The 20,002-nt window shown below is 40.0% G+C and overlaps 1 protein-coding gene across 1 annotated transcript in view; it reads left to right on the top strand.

Annotated features, from left to right (window-relative positions):
• Window positions 1-20,002, top strand: part of SPAG16 (sperm associated antigen 16) — a 386,482-nt gene that overhangs the window by 246,645 nt on the left and 119,835 nt on the right. Inside the window, 1 exon segment of the mRNA XM_063341470.1 lies at window positions 16,301-16,366. Within this exon segment, the coding sequence (XP_063197540.1) occupies window positions 16,301-16,366 (66 nt within the window).

A 20,002-nucleotide genomic window follows, 5' to 3' on the forward strand; every position in this document is an offset into this window, starting at 1 on the left:
CAGTGAGGGTGCACCCTCACGTAGAGCGAGCTTTCTCTGGATGTTTTATATTGTGGCTGAAGGGCTACTATCATCTATTGCCAGATTCTCGGTTACCTTCTCTCATTATTGCGTGGATCCTATCGTACTAAACCTGACATCCTGCTGTGAGCAGAAGCAGTCAGAATGATACATGAGGTGGCTTCGAGACAATAAAAATTAGGTAGACTTTGCTCCGTTCTCTGTCAGCATTACTGTCCCATTTTTTGAGAAAAGGGATCTGGGTGTGAAGGAAAGGGAGGATGACAGCGTAGAGTAGAAAGATCATGTTTTACTTCCATACCAGGTAACTACGGATAGTGTAGATGGTTAGCACTGAGAAAGATGACAGAAGGATAAAATCAAGTATAAATGAGAAATATGTACTAAGAGAGATGGAAGTAAAAGCAGTGACAGAAAAGAAAGCAGTGGTGTCAGGAGGAAGAGAAGGCATAAAAGAGCTTAAGGAAAGGAAACGGCAAACAAAAAATCAGGATGTATTATATATTTTTGGTATCTGTTTTCTGCTCGGAAGCTTCTACCGAATAAAAGGCTCTATAATAGTGATTGATTTGTAATCTCTAGTGTCATTGCCCTCACTTCCTCCCAAAGCCATCTGGAGGCTGTCTGTAGACAGCCCATTGAAAAGTATGAATTGCAGCAAAGAAATTCTGCCTGGCAGAAAGAGGGATTGGTAATCAATTCCCTTCCTGCCAGGCAAGGCTGCTTCGCTCCCTTTGCATTTGCTGTCTGGTATCCTGTCTGCAAAATGCCGTCAGAGGTGGTACCCGGAGAGGAGCACAATGATACCAGGGATTACAAATCAATCATTCCCATTGTTGCTGGAGCCTGCTGTTGAACGCCGAAGACAGACAACACGACTGTCATTCGATAATTTAGTTGTTTTTAAGGATGAACATAAAAATTGGGTGGCTTTTCGAGATTCGCTGCTGTCTCTGGGCTGGTGGTGCCCAAGGGGCCGGTGGTGCCGCCTGGTTGCCTGTGGCATGTGCCTGCGGGGAGCGGTGGGACAGGCGTGCTCCTGTGCAACTGCAGAACCCATTCTTTTCAAAGCCTGCATCTTCCTATATTTTCTCTCCTTTTTGTGTATCCAAGGAGCTGGGCAGACAGCATTTGAGGAGAAGCGTGTACAGTCTGCTCGGAACTATAAACAGAAAAGGCTGGCACCTGTTTGTAATGAGGAAGGGCGGTACTGGAGTTAAGGTGTAGGTTCCATGGGAATGGTATCCTCAGACAACACAGCAAGGTCATGGGAGGAGGGAAAAACAGCCCCAAGCTGAAAAACCGGAGGAGAACTTTGTGGCAAAGTGCCGGAGCACTGGTAGCGAAGAGGCAGCCCATGCCCGGGTGTGAGCTCTTCCCTCCTCTTTGGAGGCCAAGGTGCCAGGCAAGGGCCTGCAGCAGCTGAGGAGGCGGCAGAGGAGGTTAAGGTCTAGGGTAGGAGGGTTGTCCTTACACCCTGCTGTGGCACTCTGGGATGGGATACAGGCATTTAGTGGATGCCACGTAGCCGATCCGTACACGTTGCCCGGGCAGAGAGGGTGTGTGGAAGAGCAGCCACGCGTCATGGCGGAGGCAGCAGGGCTGGGGTGGGCCTGTCCCGCTGCCGCGCAGCTTGGGCAAGGCCCTCCCAGCGCTCCTGCTAGGGATACAAAAGGAATAAATAAAAAGGTAAAAGAAGAATTACTAAAACTGTCCCTTGATAACTAAATGGTTGATCATAAATTGGAGTGTCTATGCAAATGAAGTAAATAATTAAAAACTCCAAGAACAGCACTGACTAGGTGGTTGATGGCTGGCAATTATAAAAGCTGAATTTTTAATATGCATACATCTAAGGAGCCAGTAAAAATTAGCTCCTAGACTAATGGACTTGCCTTTCTTCCAAGGCAGAATTTTAATGAGAGCATTATTTATAGCAGAGCCCAAGAACGAGCATTTTCTTGCTTAGTCTCGTTTCTTCTTTGCTGACACTTTATTCATTAACCTCTGAACTTCTTTAGAGAAGAATAATACTCTACACAGTGGAGGGCAAAGATCACCTTGACCCCCTGAAATTAGTCATGGGTCGTATATTGTTAGCAGAGTTACTTCTTCTAACAAATAATGTTTATAAAACCCCGTTGGTGATATGTCCTCATTTCATGCTGGTTTCTGAGTCATTTATTTGCAGTTCAGTTCACTGAAGAGAAAGTGAACGTAATGTGATATCTCATAGTGCAATGCTTCTTGTGCCATCTTGTCTTGTACAGCGGGTAGATATACATCCCGACGAGACCTGAGAGGCTATTCTGGCTGTATATTCTTACCGGGATAAGGGGTGTTGCCTGTGGCTCGAAGACATGCAAGGGCATGAGTTTGTTTTTGAGCTCAGACACTGGCTCTGCCGTGTCATTGCAGTGACCCTGCTGTTCCGCAGCACGGCGGGCACGAAGGGCAGGGCCCTGCCACATCAGGGATCGCAGACCCAGGCCACCCTCTGCCGCTGTGGAGCGCCTGCTGGCTGGAGGGGGAGCCCAGGGCATCCTGCTTCCCACAGTTCCCTGCAGGGAATCAGGGTGAGAAGGGCACAAGCCCAGCAGAGCTAGCTGCAAGGAAAACCAAAGCTCTTTGGTTGAGATTTTAAACTTTTATTTGCAAATTTGCAGAATGGAATGCAAGTTGTAGGTCATCTGCATTTAAAGTGCTACATGTGTTTTCCTTTTGAGCTTCTTTTTGTTAAGTGCATAATTTTTTGTTTTACAAAAAAAATATCCTTACTTGTGTTCTTTCAATAATCAGGAAAGAAGTGGTTTACACTGAAAAATTACAAAACCAATAAAATTAATGAAAGAGCTCTACTTCTCAGATCTAGGAGTAACTCCTTATCCTGGGCCTAGTGATGAAGGAGACCGGAAAGGAGAATGAGTGAAAAAGAAAAGTGTTTTACATTTTTTTGGGACTGTCTAATCAAATTGCATTGAAAACATTTTTTTTTTTTTTTAAATATAATGGTGTCTTCTGAAAAGACAAATTTTTAGTTGTATTTCATTCTTTACTAGTCGAAATCATGTGGTTGAAAATTTTGACCTGCAAAACATATATAATAGGCTAAGAGTCACGCTGAGCTCTCACTGTATCTGAGAAATGGAATGAAACTTTGTTTTGCCCTGCTCTGCATGAACATAATGGCAGGATTCCTCCCGCAGCTTTCAGTCATGTATGCCAGCGTACTTCCTTTTCTCCATCATGTAAAATGGGCGCTAATTCCACTCTCACTGGAGAGTAAGACTTCAACAGAGGCTCAGTCTGTTCCAGGGTGTAAAATGCTGTGTAAGTAGTACTTTTTATTTATGACACTTCTTATAACAATGTTCTTGAAGTCTTGGATGTTCAAATGATCAAACACTGAGAAGTCGCATTTAATTTGGTAGATGCCTGAACGTTGTTATGGAGCAGGATTGTTGATGTGCATGTCTAATGCAGATAATTTTTTTTTAATTAATTTTTCAAACTCTTTAGTTTTTGCCAGTAATATCTGCTCTCTGAGATGTATCTGTATATCTTAGGAAGTTATCAGGTCTGTGTCTGACTCAGATACTCCTTCATCTTGCTGAGCGCACATGACAACACTCAGAGCGATAGAAGGGGGTTTGGGAATGTTTTTAACTTCCCATCACTGGAGCTGTTGGCAGGTTTGAGACACTAAGGCCAAGACTTTAGCAGGATACAAAAGCGATTGGACATTTCTATGCATAATGAGACTATACAATGTGTCAAACATCAGATGTATTTCCTGTATTTTGAATATGGATAAAAAGTTTAGACTTGAGAACCTGTTCCGTAAGAGAGCCTTCTTCAGAAGTAACTGGCTTTGTGTGCAACTGGATAGGAAAACTGGAGCAGATATACTGGGGCACAGCACTTCCCACACTTTGGGAAGTTTCAGCCGGGGTAGAAAGGACTGCCTGTTATCCAATGTTAGTAAGTAGCGTGGAGGTGACCTGGAAAATGACTGTGAACCCTCAGCTGCCAATTAGTGGCTGAAGTATTGTCTTGGTTGTTTCTCTTTCCTTTGCTGTCACTTTACTGTCCGTATGAAGCGCATCAGCACTGCTGACTTCCCCTTTTAGGAAAACGTCCGCTGGGCAAAACAAGCCAATGCAGCACCATTGCAGCACCATGGGAAATCGATGAATGAACTGAACTTCTGAAGCACTCTGCCATTCTTTCCTTCCCTCTCCTAGCCCTGGTGGTGTAGCTCAGAGCTGTAACTGTATGTATACCATATCTGAACACAAAACTTCTCCACTAAGCCTACTCGATGTGCCCTAGTTTGCATTTATTTTCCCATCTTTTTTTCCCCGCTTCTGGGCTTGCAGATATTTCCTGAAAATGTACCTGTTTCATTCATTATACAAAGTTCCACTGGAATTCAAGTTTCCATAGGCTCAGTGAAAATCCCAGCCATTTTATCTAACGAAGAATAAGTCGACATTTTTCATTACAGTTAATAGAGAGCTTTAGAAAACTAAACTTCGTAGGTACTCCCTTCCACGTATGGTTAGTTCCCGTTCTTGTGGTTTTCTCAGGTTCAGACATTCATCCAGAAATGATAGCAGCTCCCACAGTCATTATTAGTCTGTGCAGAAACCCTGTGCCTGCGCACGCAGCTCTCAGTGGGAACATGCTATAAATCCAGCTCCAGCGCCTGCCAGCTGTCTCGGCAGCCCCTTTGTATTCTGTGGCTCGATTCCTCATTGTCTGCAGGTTCACAAGTGGCAGGGGCTCCTGCTATATAAGGGTTTGTCCTCTAGCCCAAATTTGCCCCCTTGCCTAGCTCAACCTCTATGTTGACTTGCTGTGTCAGCAATAGCATGCACAGGTTTTACTGAACACACACACACACACACCCCCCCAAGACTGTCTCCAGAGCACCTTTCAAAAAGGAGCTGGGAAGTGACTGCCTGACAGATCTCTGCCCAAGCGTGGCTCTGCGCCTTAACCCAAATGTGGGTTCTGTATGAAGTCCTTTCATCCACTAGTCAGGCAAGGTGCTGGGTGAAAGCCACTCTGCTCCCATTTGAATTGGAGGCTTTTCAAGTTGTCTCTTGTATTTTATTTCTACTCTGATTATTACATTTTTATTCATTCTGTCTTGAAAGACGCATTGCCTATTGTAACTGCATGTCCTTTTTTTTTTTTTTTCCTCTCTATGAGGACTTAATTTACTTAGAAATACCGAATATATTACAGAATAAGTAAAAGTAGAAAGTTCTTTTACCCTCAACCAGCTGAGGGCTTGGCAGCTACAGGGGCCCAACGCATTGGAAATATGAGGAAAGAAAATATAATGGCAAAGAAAAATAAAGAGGTGACCTTTTGTATTGTAAAATGTTGCAAACGGAAACATTTCGTATTTCCCCCGCTGTCAATGAGTAAGCATTCAACAACAAATCAATACCGCCCAGCGGTGAGTGGTTCTCTTTCTTCATTTTAATCTGTGCAGCGCATCGTGGCGGCAGGAGCGCAGCAGCGTCGGAAAAGGGAATGATTTTTACCAGGATGGTGTTGCAGCTGCCCCACCCTCTTTCCCAAAACAAATTCACGGGGGCTTTGAGGCTTTAATTTTACTCTTCAAGAGTCAGAACACAGACATTTGTTTTCTCCCTTGCTGCTTTGTATTCCTCCCTGTCTGCTCCTCCCATCATGTTGCTGTAGACTGTGTTCTTCTCTTGTTTTGCTTCACACTTTAATTTCCAGGGGCTTTGCCGTAATGCTGTGGCTTCTCAGCGTAGGAGGGTTGCCATTCCTGGGGCAGAGGAGGTAGGAAGAAAAAAAGTCCCAACATCAGCTTCCAAGTTACAATGGTCTGTGTTAGAAACCCATCTATTCAATCACTGCATTGAGCAAGGGCAGATTTTCATCAAAAGAAGCTCCCGGAGGGGTTACTTCCTTTGAAGGAAACACATTAATTAAAACACTCCGCAAAATAGGGGGTGAAGAAATGCATAACATTTCAGCTAGGTTTTATGCTACGCTGAGCACTTTTTTGACCTTCATCTCCAAATGGTAAATGGAAATGTGATTTTGAAAGCTTTCGTACGTACTAGTAGCACAACTTCACTCTTTCCTCTGCAGTTCCTCCTAGGAAAAAAAGCAGCAAAAATATGAAACTGTTACCATATTTGCAGCTGAGGCTGTTTAGAGCCCAGGCAGACTAACATTAACAAATGATGATAATTAGGCTTGATTTGCATATTAAAATGGTCTTAATTAAACACTGATTCTGTAAACGTTTAAAGGCTGTAATCGATCTTTTGCAGGCTCTCGTGGTTATTTATATGATCTAATAAAGGCTAGAGGCTTTGTTAATGAGACCTCTATTTCCTAACTTGTATGTGTCAATGAGATTATTTCACCGACAATTACAGAGCAGACTGCCATTAATAACTCACAAAACCCGAATGCTGGAATTCTTTTGTCTGAGGCTGCATATATGATATAACCCCTTTAATGGGAACCTGCCATTTACGTTTTCTTCCTGCTCAGCCAGGGGCTGACACAACCCTTACTAGGGAAAAATCCCAGGAAAGACATTTAATATGGGGAGTTTTTGTCAATGTAAAATCAAGCTCATGGTGTCCTGTGAGCTGTTTGAATAATGGATCTAATATTTATACAGCATTGAGCTTAGTCATAATACATTTGGTCCCAGATCTAATCCTGGCAACTCTGAGAGTTAGGCTGAACTTTGTAAGAAACATTTTTTAATTTAAGAGGTAATGTAATCATGCTGTGATTTTACAAGAGATCTCTGAAAAGGCTTCCAGGAGTTTTATTTCTCTTCACTATTGCTGCGGTCTTGTGCCATGATGTCAGCATCTGGGGAAAATTGTGCTAGAACAGATTAAGAGCTCTCGTTTCTCAGATGCTAAATGTTTTTATCCTCCCTCCCCCCACCTTATTAGCACCAGACAAAAAGATTTTCGGGAAAGTGTTCATATTGCTTTGGAATAATTCTTTTCAGTGTTTTTATTATTTGGCCGATCTTCTTGCACATGAAGGACTATGTATTTATATATGTATGTACATATTTATAACTTTTCTGATATTTGTTTTGTTGTGGGATATTCCCAGTAAAGATGTGACCCAAAAGGACCTATAGGGTGTTCCATCCCATCTGCCATGCTCAGTATAAATGCTGAAGGATCAAAGGGGTCCCCAGCGGGGTTCTTCTGCAATGTTTCTTCTACCTGGACTGCATCTTCAATGGCTCACTTTCTTCAGTGATTGATGTCTGAGGAGGGCCCCATCAGCTCATCTGCCTTCAATCCCAATCAGTGTGTTCCAGTTCCCGTTTGTCACTGAGTCCAGTCTGGAACTTCCCCAGTGCCTGACAGTGACGTCTCCCTAGGAGCTTGATACGGTTTTGTATGTATTTGTATATATTGTATCTTTTTCATTATTTCCTTTTTTATTTTATTGTTAATATTTCATTAAAGTAGTTTAGTTTTTCCAAAACTCATAGATCTCTATCTCTGTTCTTCCTCTCCTTGGAGAGAAAGGTAGGGGACAGCATCTGTCATCTTGTCATTGACCAGCCCGGCCTCAACCATGACGTTTGCCTAATTCCTTTCCCACTTTCTTTCTCTTCTCTCTAGAAAATCTCACTTTTGAAAACAGTGACGTGAATTTGATTTTTGAATACTTGCAAAATTCTGAATTTGAAAGTGCAGAAGATTAGGAATATTTTTCATAGCCATTTGCAATCCTTTTTTCTCCTTTCACTCAGAATATGCAGCCAGCGTATGCAGGATCTGGTGTACAGAATCTATGGAGAGTGTGTTTTGTAAGAGCTGATCTCAATGTTTTCTCCACTTCCGCTGGTGATATTTTTTTTTCCCAAATTTTGAAATCTAAAGACTTTTAAAAATGAATCTTTCCTCTTTCCTCTTCCTAGATGCATTTGATGTATAACCACTGCTGGAACAAAATCCACAGAATGAATGCAGGAGGCTTACAAATTCGTTTATACCAATAGAAGTAAACACTCTCCAAATGACTGTCAGACAAGTAATAACTCTGATCTTATTGGCTTACTCTTGATTTATACTGACTCTTTGAAGGGAAGAAATTCTTCAGCTGTTTCTTTTTTTCTTTTAAACTTTTGGACCACCTAATTTGTCTTACTAATAATCACAGTTGCGTATGTACCTGCTTTTGCCTCTAGACTATCTTTTTCAGTTCAAAACACTTAGTTTTTCCTTTTTCTTGTTAGGAACAATAACCAGTGTTCTGGTATGAATTCATGTTAGGCAACATTTCGGCATTTGGGCCAAAAGTGAGCTTCAGGTTTTAAGATCACTAAAATCCTTCAGACTGATACTGAACTTCTCATCTTCAGATAAGATCAGAAGATAATGCATCACGTTGTTTTGCTCAGTTGTGGATTTCTTAAGCCTTTTGTTACAGGAGCAAAATTGGATTAGCAGGTGCAGAAACACAGTTCTTGAGTGCAGACACTAAAGACAATGCACAGGAGTGGTGGATTCAGATGGAGAAGCTGTATGTGTGCAGAAGCTGAACTATATACAACCGAACAGCTTCTCATGCCTTTTGTAGTTTTCTTGCAGGCCAGAAGCTGTTCATTTCTGAACAGAGGAAAAATAAGAACTTGCCAAGCATGAAACTTAAATTTCAAACTCTCTACCTTTAAAAGTGGGAAGAAAGGGTTTCCCATGTAGCCTTCTCACTTTTTCTCATGTATAATTAAATTATGTATTCATTGTTTTATTCTGCTTTCATGTAATTTAATTTTCAAAGCCAACAGAAATTCTTTCTTATTTCTTTTCTGTGCTTTCACTGCACTCACAGCTTTTTCAGTTATATTCCACCAGCAGCCTCCCCTCATTTACAATTCATCTTTTTGATCTCTTTTACATTAAAGCAATAGAGCTCATAATATTTAATGTTCGACAGTCCTACTAGGTTTCTGTCATTCGGGCATTACATTACTCTCCAAAAATGGTTGGTATGTTTTGCAAAGTATTGGAATACCAAGTTAATTTAAAGTAAACTCTAGTTATGGTAAAAACAGGCTGCCTAATTCTGTGGAGCAAAAAGCCATATCCCGTGCTGAAAAGTCCGCAGTTAATGGGCTTCAGCATCCGGGATTTCCCTGGCCCTCCCTGCTCTTGCGCTGCTGATCCTTCCCTCGCAGGAGCATTTAAACTCCAGGAGTTATATTGAATAGGAGGAATGCAATTACTGAATTTGGCTTTTTTGGTGCTGACAGGGTGATGTATGTTCACCTGCCTTACAAATCCTTATTAAGATGCAGTAGCTTCTGTTACTGAAGCCATCTGCCAATATCAACCAGGGGAATAATATACAGGTCTGCTTTTAGTGAAAGAATTTCAATAACTTTGAGGGATTTTTTTTTTTCTCTATTTATTTTCTTTTACAGGAATGATGTGTCCAGCAAAGAAATTTGTCCCTCCCCCTCCCTGGATGGGCTGTCGTAGCTGTGTAGGTGGAACTGTGCTCCTGTGTGATCTCTCCAAGAAGAGATGACTTTCCTCTCTCTTCACAGAATAAGGTACAGGAAGGTATCTGCTTGCTATGTAACCTTTTTTCCTCCTCATATAGTTAGAAGTTTGATGTCTCTTACAGGAGTTTAGTGAGGAGAGAATCCCACACAGTCACGTCTGCTAAATACTGCCTGTGGTTACAGGTTTCCACAGACTGCAGTACAAAAATCCAAGTGTCAGTAGAAGACAAAAAGATAATGCTCTTTCATCTCGAGAACAAAGCTGAACAGAGGAGCCTTTTTCAACTTTTTCAATTCATGAAACATTTATCTTAGAGTCAGGTTATATTATGCTGGCAAGAATATAATCTGTCAGCATTTCTAGTATAAACTCCTGTTTTTAGTGGTTTTTAGGAGAGCCTTAGAGGCTCACTTTGAACAGATTTAACAGACAGGGTCTTGGCCTAGAAACATACTATTCCTACCAATTAAGAAAAATGAATATGACTGCATGTTCAGTGCAAAAGACGTATTAATGCTACAGTCAGGTGAAGGTTCAGGTGCAGAAAAATGAGATAATTCAGGAGTGTCCCAGAGCGAGGTTACTTTAGGGTTTTTCTATATTTTTAATAGCAGGTGTTACTAACTCTGAAGTGAAAGGAGGGCTTGTCTGATGAAAAGCACGGCATTAGGTTTAGCTGTCAGGCAGAGCTCTATTTCTAGTTTCTGTTACCTACCAGCTTTAGAAAAACGGTGCTTCTCAAGTTTTTAGGGTTTCACAGTATGGAAGTTGTTATATAAGTTAATGCATTTTAAAGATATTCAAAGTTCTTTTTCATTTCTTTAGGAAGATGTAGTGAATAAAGTTTTTTAAAAAAAATGACAGGTTGAGGCCATCTGTGAGAGAGATGTCTGTAAGAATAGCAAAGAGCCCAAGAGCTGGTGCACTTCAGCTTTGGTTTACATACCTGCATCTGTGAAACCTTGTGTAATAAGGCACACAAATGACTGTTGCAAGTAAGTTTTGTTCCCCAAATACAGGATTACAAAATATCTGAGTAATGCCCTGGCCTTACCCTTGGTCTAACATCAAGAAACAGTATTCTCTACATTATTTTCCCCCCCTGGGTCTATTCCAAGTCAGGAGAACAGAAGCAAACTCTGTGCCGAAGGTTCTGTGCTTGAGCTTATATCGAGTAAAACCTGTGGTGACAGATGGTAAAACTGTTTTCCAGATTTGTTCATTGCCTACTGTACAGATACTGTATGTCATGTGCTCGTGAAAGTCTCTGAGAGGGTAGCTGGGAGATGGATGCATTTTTGCCTTGCCTTGAGTGGTGCCCTCTGGCTGAGACGGGATGGGGCAGATGGAGAAGAGCGGCTCTCGCTGCGAGCAGCTGGGCTGGCCTTGTGGGGGACACGCACAGACTTCCTATGATGCAGGAAATTGCTGAAGTGAGTTATTACAGACGGGGCTGAAAGGAGAGGCTAAAAGGAAGGAGCTGTCTTGTGAAAAGTAGAGGGGAGTAGGTGGTTTTAGACTCTTTCCTCCAGTTTTTGTGTTTAGCTGTCGTATCCCATGAAAATGAATTTTCTCCCTTTCAAAAGTTACCTTGTTATAGCTTGTGCTCTAATATAGAGATCCAAATCCCTTTTGATGTTTCCGGCGCACCTGCTTCAAGACAGCAATGCAGGCAATTCCCCTGCAGTGTGTAGTGACTTCAGAGCCCACAGTTCTGCCTGGAGATGTCACGCGTTTCCTTCAGAGCTTGCTAGTGCCGTGCTGATGTGAAGTGCAGGTAGACCAAGCAGACAGACCATGTCTTGAATAAGGCAAGGATTTGAGTAGGAGTCACTGTTTTAATTTTGCGCTTTGCTGTAAAAAGCAAAGCCCTTGGCCGTATTCGGCAAGGGGGATTGAGAGAAAGGTTAGACCTTCCCCAGTGAGTCAATAGCCAGTAATGATGGTACACTTAACATGATGGTTTTTTTAGGAAACATTCAAGTCTAGTGAAGGGAGATTTCTAAGCATTAGATTATTTGACTTTCTGGAAAAATTTTACCTATGTCATATCAGACATTTCATTAAAGATACTAGCTTTCTCCCCCAAATAAAATTTAACCTTTCATGAAAAACTGTTGGGAGGTTTTGTTTGTTTTTAATAAAGAGAATGAGGTGAACGGTTCTGTTCAATGTTCCATGGTTCGAACACTTTTCTTAGTTCAGTCCTTCTGAACGAACATATTTCTTTAAGTTAATTTCTAAATGAACCAAGAAATTACAAATAAATTTTATCTGAACTCTGTTTAGATAAATCTCATATTCAGATGTTGTTATCTAAAACCTCATATCATATAAAACTAATAAAAATAATTATGTATCACATCTACTGTATTACATTCAGCTTGATCTAATGGATATGTTATTTTGATTTTTAAACTTGGCAAAGTGAGTTTGTTTATGTCAGATTTAATGTATAGCAGGGCATTCAAAATCCAGAAAAATAATCAAATCAGCAGAGTTTAAAAAAAACATGAGTAGTTTTAAAATGATGCTCAACAGTTTTCGGCTGTGTGTTTTTCCAGAGGTGCTTGTTAGGTTTGGGGGTTTTTTTCTGTTGTTGCTGCTAAACTGGTAATTAAAATCAGTATAGGAAGATTCAACTGCTGTGTTACATAGTTAATGGTTGAACTTAATTCTACTGATGCAAAGAAGCTGTAGTGTATTAATTATGACTGTCTTCAGCCTGTCTTGTGTTGCCTTGATATTTTTATATCTATATGGACATGATAGGGAGGATTTACATCAGAATTTCACTATTGATTCCAAATCTTGAGCTTCTTTCCTGTGAAAGTAAGAACAAAAAATCATTTGAATTCAGGTTTCTTGTTTAACTACTTTTGCGGCAGGGTTACTGTTCACAGATCTGTAGTTCCAAAGGTCAGGCTGCTTTTCTACAATACTGGGTTGCATTTTTAAAAAAGAAATGTTTTCTCTCTCTGAAGCCTTTTAGATAGTTCCAGTCCAGGGCAGGCAATTAATGTCTGTGCTCAGTGAAAGCTGGGAGGTTGATAGGCTCCATAACTTAATGCCACGGTGTTTCTAACCGCTGATTCTAATGTTAATTTGTGGGTTTCAAAATGGAAAATTATATGTGTGTGTGCATGTGTGAATAATCATTTTTAAAAAAGCCCCACAATGCAGAACACTTCATATTTTGTTTTCTTTGAACGTTGCTATTATCTGTGTATTTTCCGCAGAGGAAGAATGTATGGTTATTAATGTAATTGGGTAGTAGCTCAAGGAATGAATAGAACTGAGATTTCCTCCGTTAATATTTCAATCAAGACCTGATGATTCAGTTAACAGTAATAACGTATTCTCCATAATTTACTGCCCTTTATGCTGCTAGGGTGTCATATGCAAGGAGACCGGATAGACCCCATGGGTTAAATGTGGAAAAAATGGACCTTCGTACAGCTGCAGAGGTCTGCTCTGATGTTTTGTTGTTTCTCCAACTCCCGATTTGTGATAATGTTATCTCAGTCAGTGCCGTAATGGTCAGTGAGACCTTGAAGGTAGCGGCAAAAGGGCATAGTTTTCCCTAACTGACAACTCCCCTAACATTAAGACAAGCTCCTCCTTTTTCCTCTAATCTTCTCCTCGTGATGCAAATCCCAGCTGTTTGCCCCTGCGTGTCTTGAACCTTAAAGAACCTCAGTTAAATGACCGATGTGTACAGCTGGTTCCTGGGTGACAAGAAGCTGTTAATAAGCCAAGGACCAATTCACAAGGCGCTCCAGTGAAATTCCCCTGAAGAAGAGATGCTCCAAACTTCACTCCAAGGGAGATTAAGCCTGGTACTCGGACGCCCTGTTCATGCCTGGTTCAGTTCCACATTGAATGAAACCAGGGTCCTGGGGGTGTTATAGTAGATTATTTTATATTTAAAGACTTAAATGCAGAATGCATGTGCAGAAGGAGTATGATTAACTTACTGCTGAGCTCTTGATGCTGAAAGCTCAGTGCTATCTTAGCATGTGATATGATCCAGAGAATATTTATTACTGTTTGATTTTGCTGGGACATTACGGCAAAATAGTAAGCTTTCCAGTTTTGTTTTTATGCCATCTATATCTGCAAAAGTCAGATTTCCTGCTGTTGGTAAAGGAAACGCTAGCTGTACATTGAATAAAAATAAAGTGGCACTTTGGAAATTAAGTTTCAGCAATAGTATTGAGAAACACTTAACAGAACCCTTGCCTTTGTCTAGCTTTTATTATTGTTATTATTACTATTATTAAAATCCTTTTCAGATGGTTTATACTGAATTCAGATGAATTTATACTGAGTTATGGAAGGGAAATAAGGAAGTTCACATTAATTTTGTGGCGTGGCATCCATGTGGTTTTCTTTTTGTACGTTTGTGGAAGGGTTACTGTGTGTATGTTGGTATTTGAGAGTGTCTGAGGGTAAATACTGTGCCCTGCTGAGCAACAGCAGGTATTTTACCAGGGCTATTTTTTGCATGCAAAACATGTACCACCATTTGGTTTGTTACCACGGACTGAGTACACTGATACTGCTGCTAGATTTTATGTCCTTGGAATTTTTAGACTGCTCATATCTGTTTGGTTATCTTTGTCTCCTATTATCTTCATCAAGTTTAATTTATCTGTCAATATCTTGGGAAATTTGTGTAATCACATTTATATTCCAACTGTAAATTTATAATTGGATAATGATTACTTAAAATGTCTTTTTTATCAGGAGTTATTCATTCATATTTTATTATTCAGAAATCGTGTAAATATACAAGGTTTTTTGGGTGGGGTTTTTTAGCATTTTTCCCCTCCTGTAAGTCTGTTGAAAACTGTGGAGGACTCAAGAACTGCTCTCTGGCAACATTTTTAGGCTTAAAGCGGATGTCATGCTTGCTCTTTAAAGATAGCGGATGGCTTTTAATAGTCCAGAGCCTCTTTTTCTTGTTATGTTTGTCTTGCAGTCGTTCCATGGGAATAATGCTAATTGCTTAGTTTGATCTCAATAGTACATGCGGCCTTGAAGCAGGGACTACTGAAAGACGGAAAGGTAAATGAAAAATACAATAGGGTACAAAATGGCGCTTGCCGAAGTAGCCTGCTGCCTTTTTTGGTGACCTTTTTTTTTTAAAGAAAAGGAATTCTGTGAGGCATTAAATGCTGGGCTTTGTCAGAAATTTGTATTCTAATGTCATATGAACAAGACTGGAAAGAGTCTCCTTGGTCTCCCAAGTTCAGGCAAAAGATTGCATGCAGGAGAAGGTCATTTATTTCCAGACTTTTCAAGCAGCTTCTTACAATTAATGAGAATTTTTTATCCCCACTGCTTGGAGTGGAGGGGAGTTTTCAGATCTCACTGTTTGAGAACTGTCTTCTAATTTCCAACTGAAATTTATCTGCAGATAATGAATACCCATGTGTTCCTGCGTCAACACTGCTCTTCAGCTTCAATAGCTCTTTCCCCTCTTTGCTCTTAACCCCTGAGATATTTACAGCAGCAATCTAATCCCATTTAACTGCTGTTTTGTTGGACTGAGTTCTCCTAATGGTTCAGAGGTGTAATATGAACTACAGAGTATTATCGAGTAGTGTCACTCCAGAATTACTTTGTGGTCAAACCTCATTAACTACTTTCCTGAAAGGACTTGTTGCAAACGGTGAGACTATACTGAGAGAGCATGCTGATGATAAAAATGTAGGAGGTTTTGTCAATGAAAAAGAGAATTCAAATATCTAACGTCAGAGTAGGAGTGATTTTTTTTTATTTTATTTTAATTTTTGCGGATTGGGAAAATAAAAATGGAATTAAGCTGATGGTATAAACTCTAAAAGCATGACAGAGGTATGATTAATTTGTGTTACCCTTCCTCTGGAAAGATTGATTCAAGCTGGAGTAAGTACAAAGAAGGACTACTAGGATGAGTAGAAGAATTTCAGATACTGGTTTTGTTTTTTTCCATCTGTCCAGAAAAATGCAACAAATTGTCTTTCAATTCCAGTGTCAATAAAATGTTTTCTTAGAGTGAAAACTTGTTCTTCGGGATGTAATTACACTGCTCAAAGCTGGGTTTCACTTTTAATGGAAAGTATTTTTGTTACTGTTACCAATGAAGCCAGTGATTTTTGTGAAAACAGAGAAGTGCGTCTATTTTTTAATACCTGTGTCTTCCTGTCTTGAAGGCTTCGGGTTTTTTGGCAGGAGTTACTGTGGTTGGATGCCTCCTGTATTGGGAGAACAAGTCAGATATCAGTGATGACATCTGACATATGTTACTGCACTATGTAGGTCACTTACGGCCTAATGTGGAAGATGACAAAAGATAATTAATTTTGATTTCATGCTTGTGATTCCTTAAGGAAGACTTTAATGGTGTGTGTGGAATATCGAGAGACATGTACTAAGTCACTGCCTAAGAGCAAGAGCTCAGTCTTTTGGAAGCAGTGATTGCACCTTCTAATTCAAACCCACCAGCAAGCGAGATGGCTTTGGTTTTGTGATATTTGAATGCACCTTTTCTGCCAGCTATTATGTGAGGTAAGGATGTGTATCCTTAGTAATTGTGAGAAATGTGTTCCTCTTCTAGCAACTGGTTTTTAGCACACGAAGTGCCTTGGTTTGCACACAATCATGGTCTTTCTATTTATAAGGGTATAGAATAATTTATATCACCATAACTTGTTTAATTGCTTTTTCTGTTTAATTCCTAGGGTCTCCGTGTTTAGACATTCTGTGGTCACCTGCATTCCTGTAAGCAGGCTGCATTCAACATGAAGGTAAGTTCTGACTATGAATTTCTTCTTTTTTTTTTTTTAATAATTTTGTTTCTTGCTCTGGTAAATACTGTCATGCATTTTGGTGACATAGATACCTCTGCGGCTGAATTGAGTGTTAGTAATGACTTCTAGAGCTGTTCAGTGTGGCACACACCTGCCAGCCAGAGCAGAGTCCCAGAGACTGTTAGGATAAAGCTGCCCCCTCCTTGCGCCTACCTCCTTTCTGCTTTGCTCAGTGCACGATGCCTAAGCCGTTCTCCTTTGTCATGATCCTTTAGTTACTGTGCTTAAATGAAATTTGCTGTTCGGTTCTTTTTCTGGATGGTTAATTTTACAGTTGTTGTCTAAAAAGGATCCTTTTGACTGGGATTGGTGACAGACTGTGATCTGAATGCCTGTTAATTTTGGAAGGGAAATAATTTTTCCAAAATGTTACTTTGGGGTGATACCAAATATTGTAGCAAGAATTCTGAGGGAAATACTATAGCACTGTCTTTAACGTGAATATTTACAGAGAGCCTCATGCTCTAATGTGACCTATAATGATTAACAGGAAGCAGAAAGACTGTGTGCTGATAATCTTCCAGATAAGCATGTTATTTTGATAAAGAATATTATAGTTGGCATTAAACTCCAGACTAAAATCATTGGTTGACATTCTCAATGATTGAATTAGTAAAAATGGAAACATCCACTGCAGCATTGATTAAACTGAGTGAGGAATATAATTTCAGAAGCTGTAATTGCAGTTCTATAAGTTAACTCTGTGTGTACTGGAAAACTACTGAAAAGATGAAGTAGTTAATCCTGAGTTGTACAAATTACAGTTGTCACATTGGGTGGCTAGCAAAGCAAGTACTGTATTTCAACCAAATATAGCACCAAAGAACTGTTTTCTTACCCCCTCTAGTGTTTGCCCACTAAGAAATTAAAATATTCCACCCTAAACCAGCTAATTAAGGTGTTTTGAGTGACTTTATGGGGGTTTTTAGCTCTTTTTTTTAAAAGGTGCATGCTTTATAAGGAAAACAATTTTTATAGAAACACTAGTATTCTCAAAAATAGTTTCATAGGAAAGATTTTGGAGATTGAGCATGGCGTATTTGAACAAAGGTGCAACATCACTTCCAGAGCGGCCAACAGAAAGGCTAATGGCTAGACCTGGCCAAAGAAGCTTTGCAGCCAGGCAAAGATTTGTTGGAAAAGTCTAGTTTCTTAAGTCTGAAATGGCCAAACAGAGGGCTGGTTGCTGACAGAATCCTACCTGGATATTTATTTTTTTATTTTTATATCCTAACATCACTGGTCTTCAGATCCCATGCCTTGTCAGAATTTTTGCCTATAGGATCAGAATCTATGGCTGCAATGCTTTAATGGCGAAAGTACCCAAGAGGTTCACTCATTTTTCTGCTTAGGGTATAAGTCAGTTTAAGTAGGCTCCTAAGTCACTTCAGTGGGCTTGTGACGGTTGTGTCTCAGGCTGCTTGGTGCCCAAAGGAGCTTTGAAAGAACATGAAATTCTAATTACACAATGTCCCGTAGAGAAAATACAAGAAAAAAGAACATATTTTCCAGTTAGAATGCAAGCAGTGTGTCCAAAAATTAATGGATATTTTAGGCAAAGAGTATTGTATGAGGAAGAAGGAAAAAAAGAATAATACCTTTATACAGATTGAATAAATCCTCATTAAACTCTGTGAAACTGATTACATCTGAGTTATTTACTATACCATGCTTCTGAAAAAGTTAATAGTTTTTTGTTAAGTGGGCGATGTTTAAGTTCAGAGTCCGTAATTAGCAATTTTTCTATGGAACATATCTGCCATTTTGGCACCTGAAACGTGGCTATTTGTTGGAGGCTGCCTTGCTGGGACACGAGCTCTCCAGAGAGTCTGGCGGGTGGTCATATTGCCCTGATAGATCCTCTGCTCTGACTTCTGTAGTTGTGGTTATGTCAGGACAACCTGCTTTCGGCAGTGTCCAAATTTTGCTTTTTTTCAAGCTTGTTCTCTGCCTGTGGAAAGTTTGAGAAAATCTGAGCAACATCCATGTAGCTGCTTTTGAATTGAAGACGTGGAAAAATGCATCTTTCCTCCTAAAAGTTAATGTTACTGTCCCTTTTACTCCCATGTCCCCAGAACACAACTAACTTTGTAGAGAAAAATGTTTCAGATGTTTCTTCTCCACTGAGGGCTAAGCCTTGGAGTAGAAACATGTGCCTGTGCTTGTATGGATGTTTTTTTTGGAGGCTACTGTGTGTGCTCCAGTTCTCTTCAAAGGCTCCGAGTGCAGTAAAAGGTACACGTGAACATACATTACCTGGGAAAGCAAATACACGTGCTCTAGGGAAACCCGAGTGAGTCTGCATCTGAGAGGCACAGAATTTACCCACCTTTTGGATGTTACCAGGATTTGAGGGTTCCCCACTTAATTGTTGGTTTCAATGTGACTGCGCAAATGTAGGCTTGTGGTGGGCAAAAGGTGATGGAGGGAGCCCCTTTGCTACCAAAGTGCCTACAGCTGGAGCTAAAGGCAGGGAGGTCCAAGTCAGCCCTGGCAATCTCCTTCTCTCTTCTGGATGCTATGGAGAGATACTATGTATCTGTGTAATTCAGGTAAATATGAAAAATCAAACCACTAACATTTTTACATTAGTAATTGTTTTTTTACCAAGGAATGGTGATCTCTTCTTGAACATTGGCAAACCTTTTCTATAGTGTAATATAAAATCTAAGTATAGCCTACATAGCATTCGAAATAAGTTTTGAATGTACTTTGCACAGCGTTTTGCCAGCTTGGCAAATCACTGTATGGTAATGAAGTATAAAGACTATAGATGCTTGGTTGAATCATTGTGAATTTAAAGTAGAAGGAAATTTGCTCCCTTATGTGTATTTGTATATGTGTTTGTGTTCAAATAAGACTATGATTATCATTCAGCTGTGTTTGTACCTGCCATGCTGTGTTTGTATGATGTTTGCATGTTAAGAAATCATTACAGAGGTTACCAAGTTTCCTTAAAAGAAAAAAGTAGGTTTGGGAATTAGAGTTTATATTAGGAAAACCTAAAAGACTATAAAAAAATGCGCTTGATAGCAACTGCCCAATTTTACCTCCCCAAGCCAAAATGCAAACAACATTTAGGTCATTCTTCCATTGATTTACTGAAGGACAAATAATGTCAGACAGTTTTTAAACAAAAACAAAATTTCAATTTTGTTTACCTCCTCAGCGGTCCAGTTGGATGTCAGCTACCATTTAGCTGGGCCAATAATATTGATATTTGATGTCAGTTCTTATTCATTACTGCACCCAAATGATGCAAAAGTCAGATCTTTCAGATGTTTCTATGGATGGCCAAATAAAGCCAGGGATGTCTGACTGCATCTAAGAGACACAAACAAGAAAAGAACAGAATACAAAATCAAAAACCTATCTGCTCTTATTGTTATTTATGTATTCAAAGTGTTCACCTCTTTGCATAAACTCAAAGCCAGTTACTTACAAAGGTTACCTAGTAATATCAAACGTGTTCAATTATACATGCAAAAGGGCTAATAGGTTCTTCCTCTAGTTTATTTCTGTCTGCGCGCATAAGAAATATAATTACAGAACTGACTTACATTTTAAATACAG

Source organism: Chroicocephalus ridibundus, chromosome 7, assembly GCF_963924245.1.
Source record: "Chroicocephalus ridibundus chromosome 7, bChrRid1.1, whole genome shotgun sequence".
Taxonomy (NCBI): domain Eukaryota; kingdom Metazoa; phylum Chordata; class Aves; order Charadriiformes; family Laridae; genus Chroicocephalus; species Chroicocephalus ridibundus.